Here is a 20960-nt window from a genome sequence, read left to right as displayed (position 1 = left end):
ATAAGGCAGATCGCGCTAACATAATATGCACTGTTAGTTGATTATTTACCTGCCCTATTAACGGGAGAGGACGTGCAAACGTTACCGCTGCTGCTGGGTTGAGATTCACGAGTCCGGAGCGGAATTAAAAACACGACATTCATTTAAGGTCATCGCGTGTTTTGTGAGCAAATGCTTTTGCATATTCGTAGTGTTTCCTCCCTTAAATAACATATCTACTTTGCAAGTATTGCAAGTTGCCCTGTTGTCATCCGTTCTCGTAAAGTATAACCAAACTTTTGAGCGTTTGAGCCGCTTAGGCGCCGTGTTTCCTGCCAGGTAAATGACGCTCCGCAACGTGGTGACGTCATTCGGGGCGACTGGAATCGATAAGGGAATCGTTTGCAAAAATGGCAAACGATTCCAAGGAATTGAAACAGTGGGAACCGGTTCTCAACAAGAACCGGTTTTCGATACCCATCCCTAGTACTCAGGGCCTTCAAGTTACACACTATGAAAGGCAGCAACAAGTTTAATGTTCAGAAACCTAAAGTATGTATCAGCAGCAGAATGGAGCTAAAAATAAGTTATCACAGCTCGTACATTTGCTTTTTACACATATATGTAAGCATTGAGCCAAATTTAGTAATGACAACATATTAAATGAACAATATTTGTCTCTTATATATAACACATCTATATAAACACTGTCACAGATACTCGTCTTTGAAGATTTAAGGTAATGGGAAATATAAATAACTGCAACTTGAATCTTTGACCCAGAGTTAAGGCTCACTGCTGTAATATCTCATAATAATCTGACAATAAATATATTGTCCATATTATATTTACATTACACAGTGAGATGACTTTAGTCTCATGAACAACATCAGCTGATTGTTATTTACTAGCTAATCTTAAATGACTGTTCAGTACAGAAATGAAGCCCAAAAATCATGTTTCACAGTCCTGTGGTCTCAGCCTCAGATACTCAACTAATCAAAGTGATGTCATAAAAATGAACGAACAACAAAACATTTTTCTCCTTCATGTCTGTCACACAAAGCTGTATGAAACGTTTCTCGCGGTTAGTATCATGGTTGCTAGGCAACCTGAGCAGCGCTGCGAAGGCCCATTTCACAAGCCTCTCACTTCCTTCTCGTACTTCCTAGCACGCGCCATACGTAGTACACGAACGGCGCGTGCTCCGCAGCGTGCGGTCGTTGGACTGGGACACAGCCTGTGTGACTGTTGGAGGCTGAATAATCTGCATCTCATTATACTTGGTTCAATTGAACAACGTTCAAGGACTGATTCCTGGTTAAGATCTAACAGTTTGATGAACGACATCTCCAGCTGTTAAGCCTCTTACTGACCACTGTTTGATTTCCTCTTCATCTCATTAACTAAAGACAGACATCGATCTCTTACTTGGAAATTTTATAACAGCCTTCTGCATAATGACGACTTCTGTATTGAAGTGAAAAATCTAATGGTGGAAATAAACTGGATTTGTCACAGGTGAGCAAATAGGAATGGTTCAAATTCCAAGTGAAACAGACGGCAGTTCAAATGTGCCAATAAACAGAAAAGACTGGAGCAACAAACCATTATTGAGGCATTACCAAGCTGGAAACAGGATTCATCACTGCATAAACAATTACAACTAAATAATTTTCAATCCCAATGTGACAAACTGTTGTTAGAGAAAACCAACTATGTTCGTTCAAGAGCTGGATGGATGGAGGAGGGAGAGAAAAACTTTTCCTACGTCTTTAATTTAGAGAAACAGATGAACTGAAAAGAAGATTCAATCACTGGATATCGAGGAGATTTGACTGAGGACCGAGACGAAGTAAATGAGGAAACATTACAATTCTGCAGCAACCTTTATAAGTCAAACTATTCAGCGGCGAATGTGCTGTGTTTGCTGAGAGAGGCTTTATTGGAACATTGGACGGAGGTGTGAAGGATCATATGAAGGGTAAACTTGCAATAGAAGCGCTGGACAAGGCAATCGAACAAATACCCAAATCAGCAGGACCTGACGGGCTAACAGTGGAATTTTACTCCTTTCTCTGGGATCACATTAGATCATTGCTCTACAGTGCTTATTATCTCATCAACTAATCTGTCACAATGAAACAAGGTCTCATAACTTTAATCCCAAAAAACAAAAACAAACTTCACGACATGAAGACATCTGCCAGTCGTTGGTTGACCAGGGACATCACTGTATTTGGTAGTCGTCCTCTCCAAGCTGAAGGTCTCTCTAAATTAATTTACTCACGTCATTCTCTGCATGTTTCTCCACAAAACATTAAGAAAGCGAACTATTTTTCAATTCCTGTGGAAAACCCCCCAAATATATTAAGAGATCCCAGCTGGTTAAAGATCATGAGAAGGGCGGTGTTAGAGGCTTGACTCAGTGGTAGGAACTTTTCAGATTGACTGGCTCAGAGCTTGTTTGTTTCAGGCTGATGTGGTGTCGTATTCTCAGATCTTCATTCAAGGAATTACGAGGGATTGATGTTTTATTAGGATGTGACTTTGAGATCAATACAATTCCTGTTAAACTACCTAGTTTCCACAAACAGATTCTTTACTTCTGGAAAATGATTTTTGCACAACTTCTCTCCCCACGTGTTGAGAATATGGAACAATAGACTTAAACCGCTAACAGAAAGTTATTATTGATCAGGAACTGGTTTGAGCATCTTGTTTGTAACTGACTTGTTGGACTCTGATGATGCTTTATTGGATTTTGTATCTTTTCTGAAGAGACACAATTTAGACTGTCCACTAAAACATTACAGAAAGGCTTGTCACGCTATACCATTAGCTCTGAAGCAGCTAATATCCAACACATTGTTATATTCTGACGTCAAACCAGCGCTGCCAAGTTTAAAAATGGGAAACTGTCATTTAAATGATAGCAAATGTAACAATAAGTTTATTAGTGTGAACTTCAAATCAATTCCTTTCCATGAGTTTGACTTGGGCAGACGTCTGCAGGCCTTTCACGGGCATCAGTCGCTCATGGAAATTTGCGTTTTCTGAATTTGTTAAGTGGCCTGTTCCCCTAAAAGTTAAACAAACCCATTTTAGTTAATAATATATACCCAGTGTCTGAGGAGGTTTACATTTGAGGTGGACCTGTGCTCTTTTTCTGATCCTGTATCAGCTGTTTTTTGGTCAGCTGGAGAGAGTTTAAATGGAAAATTATCACCAGATTCTACAGAACTGCTCAGATGGGCCCAACACATGTTCATGCTGGAGGAACTGTGGACACACTGCCAACCATACCCAAATATTTGGGCTCTGCCCTAAACTGGAGGCCGTTTTCAAAGTAAATATTCCATGACGTCCTCGTGTTGGGAAGAGTCCAGAACTTACTGACTGCAAAGCCAAAACTCACATAAATAAATTCCTCACTGCAGCCCTAAAAACCATCAGGTGGTTAAAAACAGAACCTCCCACATGTAATAACTGGATCCAGAAAGTGTGTTCTTTAACATGCTGTAGCTGGACCCTGTGCGAGCGAGCGTATGCATGTGGGCACAGTTGTATGGAGGAAGTGTGGGATCCATCACTGCTCATTAAAAACAAATAAAAATGGAGTTAAAAAGAACTGCACAGCTCGTTATCACTGAAAGTCAATGACATCCCATTAATATATTTGATATTACCTTCTGGATCATTTACATCCACGTATCTCTGCTGCGACTAACATTAGGTAAATACCATATACATCGCAGCAAGTGGAGAAATAGTAAACCGTCCTTCACATGGTTCATTAGTGACTTTAAACATCATGTGACTAAAGAAACTGAAATCAGACGATGTGTTTGTCGTTACTGTTTCCATCTTTGCCTCCAGTGTTTGTTTAGCCTGTGCTCCCTTTTGTTATTCTGCACTTTTTTTTGGACAACTTTATTTATGATTTTCCAATGTGACAGATGTGACAGTCAGACAGAGATGAGAAAGCCACTGCATTCATTTGATAAGAAGTTATCCCGTGTTGGTTTGGGAGTACACCAAAGACTGCTGTCATCGGACTGGGATCAATTGTTTTCCCACACACATACGAAAGAGCTTTAAAAACTAATTTCCAGAACCGGTTCAAATCAGAGCAGGTCCAGAACATATGGCTCATAGTGGTATACAGATTGAGGATTCATGGATCCTGCTCACACTAAGGTCCCGTAGGTCGTCTGGGATCTGGAGGTTTAAGTCCAGCTCCCAGGCGTTCCTGGCTGTGGACACAGAGTCTGCCTTTATATGCTGCAGTGTGCTATATATTTGAGAGATGTGGCCTCTAGCAATAAGTCGAGATTGCAGACAATCCTCAAGTGGACAGTCATTAGGTAGAGTTGGATATGAAGTGAAGTGTTTAACTGCAAAGCTACGCGCTTGTAAGTATCTAAAGAAGTGAGTCTTCGGGATTCCAAAATCTTTAGATTTCAAAGGATAAAAATGACCCTTTAACAAACAGAGCAGAGAAGCAGATAATTCCTCTGCTGTACCAAACCTTGAACCCTGCATCTCTCTGAGCTGGTAAAAAAAGATGATTTGATGCAACAGGGGAGCAGACGAGTGACCGCCTCAGCCCGAAATGTCGTCGACACTGAAAGCAGACATTGAGAGAGTTCTTAACCACAGGATCTTAACATTGTGACTGACGGGTAGACTTGAACACATTATTGCAACAGGGATATGGTGAGATGACCGTCTAGCTCCATAGTGGACCAAGGCAGCCCTCTGCCCTCCCTAAAAGCCTGCATCCAGGTGGATAATGTCACAATATTGGCAGCCCAATAATAATACATAAAGTTTGGTAGGGCCAGGCCGCCTTCCGACTTAGAGCACTGTAACAGGGATTTACGGACTCTTTTTTGTTATTATTCTGCACTTTTAACGCCCCTCTGGTACTCTTTCTGTTGTTTTGGAGCCTTTGAATATTCTTCTACTGTTTTATCCTCTTCGAGAGTCTGTATTCGTGTTGTTCTTAATCGTTACTTTAAAAAAAGGTTATCCTAAAAAAACCTACAAATAAAGTTTGAAAAAAACGGAGGGGAGGGAGGGGTCATGTGACCTGCCGCTGTCATATGACCTGCTGTTTTCCTTCACCGTGGTGTGTCCAATTTATTTGCAGAGCACGAGCCCAGGTGAAGCAGGTGGACGCGCAGAGAAGAGGTGAGTGAAAGAGGGAGGTCTCCATTCAGAGGTCCGTTTGGATTCTGTCTGATTTAAGACGTTAAAGTTGATGCTGCGCGTGATAGTCCCCGTTTCCGGGTTTAAAATGTGTGTGAGTATCAGGGCGCGCACACACTGCCTTCTGTTTCATGACAGTTAACGAGCACTCTGAGAAACTGATCGCTTTCTGATCGATAATCGAGCTGATTGTGAGTCGAAAACGTTTCGTGTTGAAACTGAAACCCGTTTCCGGTCGCTGAACAGTTATTCTGACACGAACTGCGTGTTTCTGCCAAACTCCGTTCAAAAACTGCAAATGTAAATTTTCTTGGCGCATGCTCAGTCACGTCCGAAAGTAAAACGTCCAGATGAACAGAATCAACTTTTCAACCAAAACGTAACTTTTCGTTCATTCAGGCGGAAAGTAATCACGTGACTTCTGATCGATCCCCAATCAGAAAGTCTCGTGATCAGTCCGCGAACACAAACCTCACTTCCTGCTGAAATCACGTGTTTCGTGGCCGTCAGAGGAGCCCACCAGTCTTCATTTAATTTCTGCCTAATTTAACGTGTGCGTGTTTCACAGGTTTACCTGAGAGAACGGGTGAACTTTGAACTTTGTGTTTTAAGTTCGCTTTCTTAAAATCAGGGTTGGATGTAATAAAACTGAGTGATGAAAAACCCTTTTTAAAACTTCAACATCATCACTGAGGTTTAATTTCTAGTTTGTTTCCTTTTTGAGAGGCTGATGCTGAGGACAGCCTGCTTTTTATTTATTTACTTTTGTTGTTTTGTTTGGATTTTTTAGGGTTATTTATTTTGTGGCAGGGCTCCGACAGCTCTGTGAAATCATCACATTTGATCAGTGATTGTTTCTGGTGATCTGTCCGTGATAACCTGCTCAGAGTCAGTAAAACTGACAGTAGAGCTAATCAGTAACTTCCTGCAGGAGAGATGACATCATTTGTGCTGTGTCATGTGATCGTGTGACAAAAGTGAAAGGAACACGTGGACGTCAGCTGCTGGACGTTACCTCAGTATTATAAAGGTGAAATCTCAGGAGGAGCATTTTTATTGGATGTTTTTACTTCCTGTCTGCTATCAGATGCAGCTGCTGCTGTTGTCGTGTTACTTCCTGTCCGCGTGGCTCGGCGCGGAAGCGGCCCCAGCGGCCGACGAGATCACGTACCTGCCGGGTCTGCAGAAACAGCCGAGCTTCAAGCAGTACTCTGGATACCTGAGTGTGGCTGACGGCAAACACCTGCACTACTGGTCAGTACCTGAGACACGCCTGAAGACACGCCTCCCCTGACCGTCAGCTGACCACTTCTTCTGTTCTCAGGTTTGTTGAGTCGCAGGACAAACCGCCCTCGGACCCGCTGGTGCTGTGGCTGAACGGCGGCCCCGGCTGCAGCTCGCTGGACGGACTGCTGACCGAACATGGACCCTTCCTGGTAGGTGAACTCTGCCCACCTGCCCCCTACAGGTATACTATGACTCCACACCCGACCTCTGACCTTTTGTCATTTCAGATCCAGGGCGACGGTGCGACGCTGGAGTACAACCCGTACGCCTGGAACAAGGTATGCTGTCATGTGACTTTTGTTGAGGTCGCACGGCTGAGGTCAAAGCTGATTGGTTGACTATCTGTGTGCAGATTGCCAACATGTTGTACCTGGAGTCCCCAGTAGGCGTCGGCTTCTCATATTCGGACGATCAGAAATACGCCACCAATGACACAGAGGTCAGTGACCCTCAGTGACTCGGCTGCCGGTTGGCTGCCCGGAGGTCAGGTGTTCAGCTCTTTCTTTTTCTCTGCAGGTGTCGATGAACAACTACCTGGCCCTGAAGGAGTTCTTCCGCCTGTTTCCAGAGTACAGCAAGAATGAGCTCTTCCTGACCGGAGAGAGCTACGGAGGAATCTACATCCCAACGCTCGCTGAGAGGGTGATGGAGGACGCCAGCCTCAACCTGCAGGTAATGACGCACCTGACACACAGCAGGTAACATCAACGTGTCTTTTAGACCCCATTCCTACAAAACTGCTCAAAGAAGTCCTGCCATTAATTAATTCTTCGATCTTAAATATGATCAAACTATGTACCACAGGCCTTCAAGCTGTAGTTAAACCTTTACTCAAAAAGCATCTCTAGACCCAGCAGTCTTAGCTAATTATAGGCCAATCTCCAACCTTCCTTTATATCAAACATCCTTGAAAGAGTAGTTGTCAAACAGCTAACAGATCATCTGCAGAGGAATGGTTTATTTGAAGAGTTTCAGTCAGGTTTCAGAGTTCATCACAGCACAGAAACAGCTTTAGTGAAGGTTACAAATGATCTTCTTATGGCCTCTGACAGTGGACTCATCTCTGTGCTTGTCCTGCTAGACCTCAGTGCAGCGTTCGATACTGTCGACCATAATATCCTATTAGAGCGATTAGAACATGCTGTAGGTGTTACAGGTACTGTGCTGCAGTGGTTTGCATCATACCTGATGCACCTGTGAAAATGGCTCCAAAGACTGCACAGCGTTGCTGCTTCCACTGGACTCGAAGTATAAACGGCTTCAGTGGTGAGCTCTGAGGTTGGAAATGAGCTTCGGTGAAGTGTGGGTTAGACTCGGAGTAGAGCTGCTTCCTCCACATGAAAACGAGGCAGGTGAGGTGATGCGGACCCAGGACACGATGGAGAGATCACTCTCTCGGCTGGTCTTTGAACGCCTCAATGTTGCTCAGGTGGGCTGGAGGCGGTGGCTAAGGTGTGGGAGGTCTGGGCTTCTCTGCTCAGGCTGCTGCTCCTGGATAAAGCCTCCACCTTTCCATTTACTGTTATTATTGTTATTAGTCCGTCTTCTTCACAAATCACAGAGAAACTCACTCAAAGCATTAAACAAATCTGTTCTTACCTGAGTTTGTGGTTCACTGTTCACTTTGAACGTGCTTCCTGTAGTGACGTCATTAGAAAACACTGCAGACAGGTGTACCTGTGACGTGCTGCTTGTAGACCATGTGATCAGTGGGTGTCCCACCTGAGCTGCAGCAGGTGTACCTGTGGTAAAAACAGGTCATATTCAGGCTGTGGAAACGTCAGCCTCATGCCTGCCTCACTGACTCACCTGTGGTGCAGGGCATCGCCGTGGGGAATGGAATGTCGAGCTACGAGATGAACGACAACTCTCTGGTGTACTTCGCCTACTACCACGGCCTGCTTGGCAGCCACCTGTGGGCGGAGCTTCAGACCTACTGCTGCAGCAACGGGAAATGCAACTTCTATGACAACCCGAACCAGAACTGCATGGACAGCGTGAGTACGACCCGGTTCACCTGCGGTGCACGCGACGTCTACCTGTAGGCTCTCTGGTTTGATGTCTCAGGTGTTTCCTCTGCAGGTGGGGGAGGTTCAGACCATCGTCTACAGTTCAGGCTTGAACATATACAACCTGTACGCTTCCTGCCCAGGTGGAGTCCCGCAGAGACTCAGGTGAGCTGTGGCCTGTGATCTTTTTTTGTCCGTGAGCGCACCTGCAGCACGTATGGCGCTCACAGGTGTGTTCCTGTTTGTTGTCAGTGTCGAGCGAGGCCAGCTGGTGATCCGAGATCTGGGAAACTCGTTCATTCACCATCAGTGGAACCGGCTGTGGACGCAGGTGAGTTCAGGTCACCTGATGATCCAAACAGTATCTATAAAGCGCTCACCTGAACAGGTGGTTCTCTCTCTTTAGAAAGTCAAAAGTCTGGCGGCGCTTCTCCCGTCTGTCCGCCTGGACCCCCCCTGCACCAACTCCACCCCTTCCAACCTGTACCTGAACAACCCGCTGGTCAGAAAAGCCCTCCACATCAGCCCCAAAGCTCTGGACTGGGTCATCTGCAGGTAACGCAGGCACACACCTGACCTCTGTTTCACCTGTCCACCTCACCTGTGCTGACTCTCTGCTCTGCGCTCGCAGCTCCGAGGTGAACCGGAACTACGGTCGGCTCTACATGGATGTCAGGAAACAGTACCTGAAGCTGCTCGGCGCTCTAGTCAGTGAAGCTCCGCCCATTTTTTTATTTTCATTTTCCCCCAGTGTAAATGTTTCCAGCCTTTAACAGGACTCACCTGTTCCACCTGTCTGATATGGACTGCAAGGTGTTGACGGTTGTGTTCTCTGTGCAGAAGTACCGCATCCTCGTGTATAATGGCGACGTGGACATGGCGTGCAACTTCATGGGGGACGAGTGGTTTGTGGAGTCTCTGCAGCAGCAGGTGGAGTTCAGATCTTTGAGTTTTCCTCTGCAAAGTCACCTGATCTATAAGCTGACTCAGGTGTGCTTACCTGTGTCTCAGGTGCAAGTCCAGAGGCGTCCGTGGATCTACAAAGATGTGGACGGTCAGCAAGTCGGCGGCTTCGTCAAAGAGTTTGATAACATTGTCTTCCTCACCGTGAAGGTAAACGCCATCTTCATCATCCTCACTGACTGTGTGATGTCATGTTTTGGGGGCGGGGTTCTGTTTCAAGTCAGCTGTTTTCTTTCATCATCGGACCACTTAAGGTTTCTACAGAATCTTTATTTATGAAGAAGAAACAAACAAAAATGTCTCGTTTGGTGTAAATCTGCTTTAATGCTTCAGTTTGTTTTTAAACGTCGTCAAATCAAATTGTCTTTGTAGATGGAGAAAATGGCACATAGTGAATGTAGTGACACAGAAACTCCACCAGATGGCAGAAACGGCCGACGTTTCTGCCTCGGGGCTGATTTCTGGCGACTGTTCTGACCTGTGCCGCTGTCTTCCCGCAGGGTTCAGGTCACATGGTTCCAACAGACAAACCAGCTGCTGCCTTCACCATGTTCACCAGATTCATCAAGAAGCTGCCCTTCTGACCTCTGACCCCTGACCTGTCAGGCTTCTAATCTGATTTATTTTTCTCACACTGTCAACAAATCATCACGTCTCTCCTCTGTTGCTTTGCAACCACATTCCAGACCTCAGCCAATCTCGTCTCTCCTCTGGACCAGCTTGTCACCTGGTCATCTTCTTGGTTGTCATGGAAACGAGCACTGCCACCACTCTTTTTTTATTTTTATTGTAAATGAGAAAGTTGCTGCTTGTTTGATTTAAAATAAAAACTGATTTTTAACGAGCTTCGTCTCTGATGTCGTCTCTAAATGGCGTCCAACATCTCCCAGCGCACGCAGGACACCCTGACAGCACTGAGCAACTCCTTCTTTCTGCTGTGACCAAAAATTTCCCACGTGTGGGACTAAAAGGTTCATCTTATGTTTAACTGGACAGACTCCACCCCCTTCCACCACCATCTTGGGTCCTCTGCAGCGTGACGTCAGCTGCACATCGAGCAGACGTGTTCCCAGTTTGAAGAAGAAAAACTGAGAATGCACAAAATCATAAAACATCTTTTGTCTCGTTTCCTCCGTCACCTCCAGCTCCACCTGTTTCCTTTTTATGTGCAAACGGGGGCGTGGCCAAGTGCAGGTAGAGCCTGTCTTTAGTGAGAACAAACAATTTCTCAGTGATTTGTGTAATAATGCTGCAGTACTGTATTTAACCAGCAGCAGGAACTCTCTGAGAACACGACTGTGTGACACCTGGATCCAAAGGCACAGAGGAGACGTGGAGCTGTTTAAATGTGTAGAATATAAAGTCTGCCCCCTGTTTGACCAGCAGGGGGCAGACTGAACTTAGAGGCTGTCCAACAGTCAGAACAGGTGAGCTGTGAGGCTGAACTATCAGGTTCTTCCTGTCCTGCAGTGTCCTCACAGGCTCAGTGATTCTGGCTGTATCCCAATTCAGGGTCTGCAGCCTTAAAGTACGCAGCCTCAACGATCCTCAAGGGCCGCGTACTTAAAGACCGCTGAGGCCGGAAGTGCGAGGCTTGTGACATGGGACGGTCTAGCCTCCGTTGCGCTGCCCAGGTTGCCTAGCAACCATGATACTAACAGCTGGAAACGTTTCATACAGCATTGTTTAACAGAAATGAAGGAGAAAATTTTTTGTTCATTTGTTTGTTTGTTTCTACATGAGCTTTGATCATTCTCTGATTAAGGTCAGCTATTGAACGGCGTATATTTTAAAGTAAAGGCTTTAAAACCAAGTTAGTACAAACGTCACTAATGTCACATAACGTTGCCGACATGTGGCCAACAGTAATGTTTTAATGTTCTTCGTTATTCTGCTCCGCCATTTTTTTTCAACAAAATGATCCACACCCACCGCCGCGCTATGCATTCTGGGATATGTTGGGCCACGAAGTCTACACCGCCACATCCTTAAAATTCAGGGAAATGAAGGACGCATTTGAGGGCCGCATTTCGAGCAGCCTTCGAAATGGGACAGCCTTCGTCGCGTCGCTGTGACGTAATCGGCCTTAAAATGCAGCCTTTAAGGCTGCAGACCCTGAATTGGGATACAGCCTCTGCCTGTAAACATGAGGGCGCTGGCTTATTTTGATATGCATGTATTTATCTTACACATAAAACAAATGTTTGTCATAATTTTGGTTAAATGTAAAGTTCAGGTTTAAATAATTCAGGGTAATAATAATAATAATAATAAATTTTATTTATGAGCGCCTTTCAAGTCACCCAAGGACACTTTACAATAAGAAGACATAGTAAAACAATGGCAAGATAAGAACAATAAAACAAAAGCACAAGATAAAATTAACAAACGGTGGATTCACAGTGAATATGCAGATTTGAACAGATGAGTTTTGAGTTGGTTGGTGTTCAATGTGTCTGATGATTAGCGCTGAGCTTTTCCTTGTGTTGACATGATCCTGCTGTTTATAAGAATTTCCTTTTGCTCTCTCACCTGATGCACATCTTGTCTTTAGCAGTGTGACAAACCAAATCAGGCTCTTTAAGTGGACTAAAGTTATTTTACATCACTAAGTCGCTCTGGCTGTTGGCGGTGTGGTGGAGGAGGCTAGTGTGTCTCAGACTGCAGATGAATCAAGGAGCTGAAGGAGGAACGAGTGCCCTGCAGGCATGCATGATTTTATATGAGCTCTTCTCCACAGTCATGAAGTCTAACAGGACACCATGGTGAGCACCACGAGTGTGACAGTATATGGATTGGATAATAATATTATTATTATTGTTTGTCTTGTTAATGTTTGTTTATAATGGAGCACTGTAACAAAAAATAATTTCCCCCAGGGATCAATAAAGTATTCTGATTCTGAAGCAGGAAAACGGCTTCAGTTTCCTGAGGATAGAGAAGGGTTCTTCATTCCCACTGTCACCAGGCTCTGCTGACGCTGCAGGGTCTGTCGTCATCACCAACCTGATTGGTTCTTTGGTTAATGATGTTGTGCCACAATCTCCATCCGCCCACACCTCGTGCTGCCATGGTGACCGCCGTCGACATCACGTTACCGTGGAGACGGTGATAAGCGATCACGCCTTTTTTTTCTTATTCTTTTTTTTTTTTTTGCAGCTGATCGAAGTGATCAATGTTTCTGACGCGGTGACGTCATTCTGTTTCCTTCCTCGTGCGGGAAGTCAAAAACCTGCTGATCAGCCAATCTGCAGTTCGTCTGTGCTGCATCCTCCTCTTCCTCCTCTCCGTTTCTCCTCCTCCTCGGCCAAGATGCTCCCGCCGGCCCTGCCCGGCCTCGATGCTCGGTCCGCGGGCTGGCTGTAGCTCGGTGAATCGGTGCACATCGTCGGTCCGCCATGGTGCAGAAATCTCGCAACGGCGGGGTGTTCCCCGGAGCGCAGGCCGACCAGAAGAAGCTGAAGGTCGGCTTCGTGGGTTTGGAGGCCGGAGGGACGGACTCCAGTAGGGACGGTGCTCTGCTCATAGCGGGTGAGCAGCTGTGTGTTATCTTTAATAACCAGAGCAGCTGATTTCACTTAAACGTATACAGGACAGGTCACGTGGTCACTCTGTCACTAAAACCCACAAACCTTTCTCTTGAAGGTTAGGACCAATCAGCTTCACGGTGCAGGTGTTTACTGAGAGGAGGCTTGAATGTGATTGGCTGATCCACCGGAGCAGCTTTGCATGATTCACAGCTCAGAATAATCCTTCTTTATCTTGCTCTGGACACCTCAGATCAGATGTTTTAGCTCCTCCCCCTTTAAGAGATTTTCTGTAATTATATTATTAATTAGTAAATAATAACTGGATTGTTTTTCCTTGTTCGTTACTGTTCTTACTGTGACCACACGCTGGGATTAATAATTAAGTATTTCTGATTCTGCTTTCCTCTGATTGGCTGCCCCTCACAGACGGAGGGTTTCACAGTAGATTTACTCCCACATCACTCCCATACTGCCCCCCCAGCAGCACATATAAGCGTCCGTGTGCTTGTCTGACATGTTTCTGTGTCCAGGTGGAGACGAGGGGCCTCGGCGGCAGCGCAGCAGCGTCTCCGGGGGGAAGAAACCTCCCAAACGAAACGCCCTCTACAGGCGCCTGCAGAACTTCCTGTACAACGTCTTGGAGAGACCCCGAGGATGGGCCTTTATCTACCACGCCTATGTGTACGTACCTGTCCGCACACCTGCGCACCAATGTAACGAGCAGGAGAAAAGTGGGCAGGTGGGGACAGCTGGGCGGTCCTTAATGTTCCCGCCCTCTCTTCCCCACAGCCGTCTCTCAGGGTGAGGTCACCTCACTAATGTTTATTTTCCCTGAAACGCAGATCTTTCCTGTTCTGTGTTCAGGTTCCTGCTGGTGTTCTCCTGCCTGGTTCTGTCTGTGTTCTCCACCATCAGAGAGTACGAGAAGAGCTCAGAGGACGCGCTCTACATCCTGGTAACCACGCAAACATCGTGCTCGACCATCGTGCTTACATTTATGTCCACATATGTCCACGTGAATATTGTAGACCAACTTTCAGGCCTTTTTCTCAAACACTGAAACTCGAGCCAATGTTTGAACATAAAAAATTTCCAAAGACAAAAGCCTGAAATTTCCACTCGGAGTGAAACTGAACCTGGATCTTTGGAACAGAGGAAATGTGATGCTGATTATAATATATAATTATAATTATAATGTGAAGAAAGTCGAGCCCTCGAGTAAAGTCTCACATTTGAGCACATGATAATAAAACTTCATCAGACTGTGCTGTGTGTTAAATATGTGCGTGGTTTTGTTTTTAGTTTACAGTAATACTTTAACCTGAAATATTAGACTCAACAAAGTCGGCTGGTAGAGTCAGTCTACATATTTAACACCGTTAAACTCCAGAACTTGGTTTCATGTGGACGATCTAATAATATATTTTTGTTTTTGTGGTGCAACAAAGTCATATTTACTCAAACAGCATGAAACCTGAAATTTTCTCCACTTTATGACCAACAAATTCTTGATGAAAATCATTCTACACACTTTATCTTTAGTATTGTGAAATATTCATATAAAAATCACAAATGTTACTAGTTGTTTTTGCAATACGATGCAAAAGACAACTAGTAACATTGACACCCCCCCCCCCCCCCCCCCAGCAGCACATATATAAAGTTTTTGTCATATTTGAACTGCAGATAGTTTGAATGTGCTGGTCCCAGATCAGAGATCCAGGCAGGGAAAGGGTCACACACCGTCATGTTCAAACACTGATGAAGATTTCAGTGTTAAAGAAACGTCTGAGAGAGACGCACCATCGTTCACTAAAATACAGCTTAACAACTTGTGAAGATAAGAAGCGAAAAAAACCCCAAAAACAATATGTTTTCAAATTTTGTACCATAATTTTTTTTATGCAAATCACAGAAAGCAGAAGGCTTAGCTCAGTGGTGTCCAACTCCAGGCCTCAGGGCCGGTGTTGCAGGTTTAGACATGTCAGCTGATTTCATGACCTCCTCAACATGTCCTCCTCCAGAGGCCTGATGAACTCATCGTGTGATTCAGGTGTGCTGACCCAGCGTGAGATCCTGCAGGACACCGGCCCTCCAGGCCTGGAGTTGGACACCCCTGCTAGTGTCAAAGGTTTGGCTCAGTGTGGAGCTGATGGCACACGTGATGGTGCTGTAAGCGGAGATGAAACAAATATAAAGTCAGTGACGGTTCTGTTCAGCTGCAGCGTTTCATTCTTCACATAAAGCTGGATATAATCTTCTGAGCACATACGTGCTGCTCTGATCGTTAACAGCGTGTTGTTGTGGTGTAACAGGAGGTGGTGACCATCGTGGTGTTCGGGGTGGAGTACATGGTGAGGATCTGGGCTGCCGGGTGCTGCTGTCGGTACAGAGGGTGGCGAGGTCGGCTGAAATTCGCCAGGAAGCCCTTCTGCGTCATCGGTGGGTCAGAGCTGAGTGTGTTTGTTGGTCACGTTCAGTCTGCTTCATTATCTCTGAGCTTCATCCACAAAGGTCTGTTGTGGAAGTTTTTCCACTTAAATAAAGCCTGCAGACGAGCGGTGAGCGGTAGCTAGCATTCTTTTATTTCCAAGCACACACAAAGAACATACAAACAAGCTTGTGAAGCCCCTGCATGACCACGGGGCAGGGTCAGCAGAGTCTCTCTGAGCCAAAGTCAGCCTCTCAGTTAAATACCTTCTCCAGGAACAAAAGGCAGTACACAGCTGTTTCACACTCCCTTGCTACTTCCCAGAGTCCTCAAGAGACAAAAGACTGGTCCTCTGGAGTTCCTGTTTTCCCCCCAACATCTTTGCTACACCCCCTACCATTTGTCTTAAGTATGAGTGTCAGACATGTTAAAACAATGAAATAATGTGATTAATACCTTAGTGAAAGAAATTCCTCTACAATCCCACCCTTTGATTCTAAAATCAAGAATCACATTAAACCAGAATTTCTTTCCTGACATTCTGCATATTACATCAACATTATTGTACACTTAAAGGAGTTTCACACTGTGTATCCTCACTTCACTGTTCTCCCACCACCCTTTGTTCATCTTTAATCTTCCCCACAATCTAAGCTCTCACATGCAAATGGAAACACCAATGATACAGAGGAAAGGTCTTCTCCAGAGTGTCAAAGTACTTTGCATGGCAAAGTGAAACAGCATTAGGTGGTCAGTCTCTGTCACAGTCATGGCTCCTGGCGTCTGTGCCATTTACATAGTCATAACTCCAACGCTGATCTTCCTTGCGCTGTCACTTTTGGAGCTTGGCACGCTCTCTCCATCCCTCGATTTCTGTTCCAACGCGGCTGTAGATTTAAGGCAGAGCACGTCGTACACCTTAGTTGTCTTCCTCAGCGTCAACGTCGAAACTCTTTCATTTTATTTTAAGATTTTGCTGTTCAAAATCTCCTCATGACAATCCTTTGGAAGCCCACTGTCGTTTGTCTGTTGTCCTGCAGATGGTCCCTGCTTCTCAGTGGTCCTCTTGAAGCGTTGTCTCCTAGTCATAGTTTGCATCTGCGCCTCAGTCAATCCTTCCATATCCCTCATGTCACGGTTCCTGCAATTTAAAAATGAAAACTTCCCCGGAAAAAACCCTCTTTTGCCCTATGTCAGCTTATCACCATTAGACATACACAATAAAGTTGTGCATTGTCTCTTAAAAATTCTCAGGGCTTCTTCCCTGAAGTAGCTTTACTCCAGGCCCTGTCGTAAGAAAAAAAAACATTAGCCAGTGGTGTGTCCTGCTGTAAATCATGTGATTAGATCATATGATTAGCCCTCTGCTGTGGAAAAAGTGATATAGATGTTAGCGCAGCGCGTCTGTATGCACACTTTCTCACAGTGACCTCTGCACTGTAAACAATACAAGGTCATGAATAACACACCGCTGGTAAATTCACAAAGACACAGAAAGTGGCAATTAAAAGGTTAAGTCAGCACGGCTCAAAAGCCCATGCAACCCAGGATGTTGCTGTCACCTTTCTGCTCCTGTAAAAAGAAACATACATACATACATACATCCACCCTTTTGTCTCTCTGGGTGGAGGTGCAATCTTGCATATTGGTGTCAAGTCAGTCAAGTTTTTGTCAGTCCAGTCAGTCCCCGTGTTTATTGCTGATAGCAGAACCTCTTGTGTCGCAATAAGTTTCTACTGCCAGCAATGACGTCATTTCAAAAAGGAAAAAAAAAAAGAATTTAGACTGGATTACCTCGCTGAATCCTTTTTGACAGGGACTTGTTTTCTGATTGTCCCAAATAAGTGGCTTTCTCCCGAGCCCATTTTAATTTTGGAGAAGCTCACTTGCGATTGATCAACATGTTGTGTAGCGCTTTCGATTCCGATCTTGCAGGCCTGCTTGAAAAAGAGAAAATTGCCAAACAAAAATCTCAGTGCACTGTTAAAAATCAAAAAATATGAAGGCCTCTTTTAGAAGTTGTCTAAGCATACTTTCTTAGAATGATGAAGAAAACAAAACTAATTGGCAGGTTTAAAGTGGTACCAAAAGAAAATGCATCAGCCAAGTAAATCCCCAAAACTTTCATCCACCAGTCACACACCTCACACAACAGCAATATTCTATTAGAAAATGAGTTTTTGTTTTCCCCATGTACCCAGATGTGTGTCATGATAAGACCTCCCCCACACATCAGAAACCAGAAACTCAATAATCTATTAGTCCCCACTCATCTGACCCTCCCGCAGCATTCTGTTCACCCCTGCAATGATTCAATCATCCTTCCCCAAAAATAATACTAGTTCACTAGTCTATGTATCACTTCTTAACCTACTAAGCTAACCGGACAAGATGATGGTAACAGAAATGCATGCTTAAGATGCTATTTGGTCTTCATGAGATTCATTGCATGTGTGTTTGTGTTAGTAGGATTAATGCATTTTTCTGTTTGTGTAATTTTTTGTGTACCTCTCCTTTTTGCGGTGCTCCAGACACTTTTCAATTCTCCACGCAAGGCAGTCGTTTTTTTTTTTTTTTCCCAGTTTTCCTAAACCCAAATTTCATTCCCACACTACAACAGCATTCCTCCATGTTGTCCCCTTCTCCTTTGACTGTGGTCTCATCTCATCTCTCCCCCTTGCAGCAGTCCAGTGAGAGTCAGTTGTCTTTCAGCTTTGTCCTGTTTTCCACGGTCTCATTTTGCCATTTTTGCGCCGAAAGTGGCAAATGTCCAACTCAAGCAGTCTTTTCACACACAGTGAAGGTGCAGCTCGTTGGAAATGCACATCCATCCATCCAGTCATGATGATGCCATTTTTCTCCTTGCTGTCGCTGTCTTGCACAGCTGCTGCTGGACCTTTTCTTCACTGCTCAGGATGCTGCTGTGAGCTCTTGAGATCCATCTCGTTGTTCTGGAACTGCATTTCTTGTCTTCAGGGAGAGATTCTTGGAGCTTGTGTTCTCAGGGTGACAAACACATGGAAGTTAAGCTGTGAAACAATTTAGCCAAAGCTTGGCTTGAGTGTTTCTAATGGTGTTAACCTATAATTTTCTTCCGACTGCTGCATGTGGAAAATTGATCCAGGTCTGCTCTTCACCTGCAAGTGACACACTGAAACATTTTGATCATTCTTCTCATTGCTTAAAACAACACCTCTCCCCTCTCTGGTTCTGAATTCCCTTTTCTTAAAAACCCAGAGAGATTGTAGTTGTTCTACGTTGAAAAACACCAAACCCTCTTCCTATTTGCTTATTTTTATCAACAATTTTGCTAATTTTGTGTGTGTCCACCCTAGGGGAGCTGGTGGCCTGCAGTACCATCTTCTCCCACTAGTTGGAAACAACTTTTACACACATTTCTACACTCCTCCCTTTTTTTTTTCCCCTTGTTTTTGTTCCCCATTTTCAACATTTTGTAACCCCGTTTCTCACTGTTTTTACACACACACATCAACGTTTCCCACACAACCATTCTCTGCAATCTTACACACCACACATTTACTCAATTCTTACCATACAGTCACGTATTGAGTTTTGTCTCCGGCCGCCTGGTGGAAGGTCTGCCGATCTACTGGATCTAGATCCCATTTTACTACACGAGGCGTCCCCCGTGAGGCCCTTGCCTTCTACGGACCAAGGAACGAACACCGCCACTCCGTGCACTATAGTACACAGAGATGGATCCCGACAGTGTACCCGAGTTGCTGTCCCTGTGACGTACTTCGACCGAACACAGGTCTGGGCCGGCTTCTCCCCAACAACGTGCTCGAGCCAATGTCCTTGTGATGAGCCGTACCCAACACAAGCCTGGGGCCTCAAACCACCAGGTTTTTCCTCCCGGAGACTCGAACTCCGGGGTCGGCCAGCGTTCTCCCCCTCGGCCAGACAAAAAACTCCTCATAACTGTATACAAAGTTAGCTACAACTCACCCATCTGCAGAAGTCCCCTCAAAATCGATGATCTCGGTGGTGACTGAAACACGGCTCCGTGACTCCTCCATTTCCTTTGCTTCAACAGCTGGTAGGACAAAGGTACCTTTTCCCTCAGGGGTGATCAGCCCGTCCACGGAACCGTTGTTCAGCGACCACACGGACCGCCCTGCTCGCAGCGCCATTTTGTTGTGGAAGTTTTCCACTTAAATAAAGCCTGCAGACGAGCGGTGAGCGGTAGCTAGCATTCTTTTATTTCCAAGCACACACAAAGAACATACAAACAAGCTTGTGAAGCCCCTGCATGACCACGGGGCAGGGTCAGCAGAGTCTCTCTGAGCCAAAGTCAGCCTCTCAGTTAAATACCTTCTCCAGGAACAAAAGGCAGTACACAGCTGTTTCACACTCCCTTGCTACTTCCCAGAGTCCTCAAGAGACAAAAGACTGGTCCTCTGGAGTTCCTGTTTTCCCCCCAACATCTTTGCTACACCCCCTACCATTTGTCTTAAGTATGAGTGTCAGACATGTTAAAACAATGAAATAATGTGATTAATACCTTAGTGAAAGAAATTCCTCTACAGGTCTTCACTTCCTCTGGTCTGTAGAAGCAGAGTTTAAAAGTCACGTCAAAGTCGATCCCACCGCTTGTTTGTGTGCAGCCTCTGCTGCTCTGTTCCTCTTCTTCACCCTCAACAAGACACAGTTCAGTTCAGTGAGAAGGACCTGTTGGACTTCCAAAGTTCTACAAAAGGCGCGGCTGTGGTTTCACTCCCTTCATCTCAGCATCTCCAACTGTGTTTAGGGTGGAGCTGGACCATCCAGCCTTGCTGCTGATGAACTCATGAGCTGCTGATGAACTCATGAGCTGCTGATGAAATCAGCTGCTCTGCAGCATTTGGGCGTGTTAACACAGGAGGAAAGACATCAAAGTGATCTTAGAGAAGCAACTGTTGCCCATCAGTCTCAGAAGGTTTTAACAGTATTGCTAAACTCCATCGTTGTCCATCGTTGTCCAGAGAAAGATTATCCACAGGTGAAGAACATTAGAGACAGGAGTGGACCTCAAGGTCAGACCGTACAACAAACCCAGAGCTCTGCCTCACAGCAGGGACAGCACAGCACATTTAAACACAACAGATGTTCACCAAGTGCTGCACAACCAGTAAACAATGCAACACAAATGATTTAGTTATCATAGGGTTGGGGTGGCTGGTCATTCGCCCATAGGTGTGAATGTGAGTGTGAATGGTTGTCTGTGTGTTAGCCCCCCGGAGTCAAAGGACAACAAAATAAATGAATAATAAAAATTTGAATAATTAAAGTTAGAGTTATAGTTTAAGTTAGTCTGAAGCTGAAACAGCTGATGGGAGGAAGTATGTTTGCAGTTTGAAGACGGAGATGATTCCAGAGTTTCGGGGGAATTCACGGCTGCTTGTATGAGTCGAGCCGTCAGTTTGGAGTTATTAGAAGGAGCTGATCAACAGAACTAAGCTGGGAGCAGTAGACTGAGCTAAACATGCATGTGCCAGGAGTCCAGCTGCTGCAGTCGTGCTACAGATGTTTTTATACAACATGTAG

At 45.1% G+C, this 20960-nt stretch overlaps 2 protein-coding genes across 4 annotated transcripts in view; both read left to right on the top strand.

The window, feature by feature from the left end:
* Positions 1 to 5048: 5048 nt before the first annotated feature.
* On the top strand, positions 5049 to 10296 carry ctsa (cathepsin A). Its single transcript, XM_085160709.1, has 14 exons — positions 5049 to 5175; positions 6281 to 6447; positions 6518 to 6629; positions 6708 to 6758; positions 6833 to 6919; positions 6997 to 7152; positions 8301 to 8477; positions 8563 to 8654; positions 8742 to 8820; positions 8896 to 9044; positions 9121 to 9196; positions 9330 to 9419; positions 9501 to 9602; positions 9953 to 10296. The coding sequence occupies exons 2-14, from the start codon at positions 6281 to 6283 to the stop codon at positions 10034 to 10036; spliced, it is 1422 nt and encodes a 473-aa protein (XP_085016835.1). The 5' UTR covers positions 5049 to 5175; the 3' UTR covers positions 10037 to 10296.
* Positions 10297 to 12431: 2135 nt separating this feature from the next.
* Positions 12432 to 20960, top strand: part of kcnq2b (potassium voltage-gated channel, KQT-like subfamily, member 2b) — a 37338-nt gene continuing 28809 nt past the window's right edge. The window contains exons 1-4 of one of the 3 annotated variants that reach the window (XM_085160700.1): positions 12432 to 12983; positions 13513 to 13663; positions 13847 to 13937; positions 15298 to 15424. In XM_085160700.1, coding sequence (XP_085016826.1) covers positions 12851 to 12983; positions 13513 to 13663; positions 13847 to 13937; positions 15298 to 15424 — 502 coding nt within the window. In that variant the 5' untranslated portion in view covers positions 12432 to 12850. The remainder of the gene's footprint in view (positions 12984 to 13512; positions 13664 to 13846; positions 13938 to 15297; positions 15425 to 20960) is intronic. The other 2 variants (XM_085160699.1, XM_085160701.1) reach the window with 2 other exon arrangements.

The sequence above is a fragment of the Neolamprologus multifasciatus genome, chromosome 5, assembly GCF_963576455.1.
Source record: "Neolamprologus multifasciatus chromosome 5, fNeoMul1.2, whole genome shotgun sequence".
Lineage (NCBI taxonomy): Eukaryota > Metazoa > Chordata > Actinopteri > Cichliformes > Cichlidae > Neolamprologus > Neolamprologus multifasciatus.
Note: the sequence above shows the minus strand (reverse complement) of the source record. Positions and strands in the feature narration are given on the sequence as shown.

Coding starts and splice junctions, on each gene's coding strand:
- ctsa (XM_085160709.1), top strand. CDS start 6,281: ATGCAGCTGCTGCTGTTGTCGTGTTACTTCCTGTCCGCGTGGCTCGGC. Junction 7,153..8,300: donor ACGCCAGCCTCAACCTGCAG/GTAATGACGCAC, acceptor CCTGTGGTGCAG/GGCATCGCCGTGGGGAATGG. Junction 9,420..9,500: donor TGGAGTCTCTGCAGCAGCAG/GTGGAGTTCAGA, acceptor CCTGTGTCTCAG/GTGCAAGTCCAGAGGCGTCC.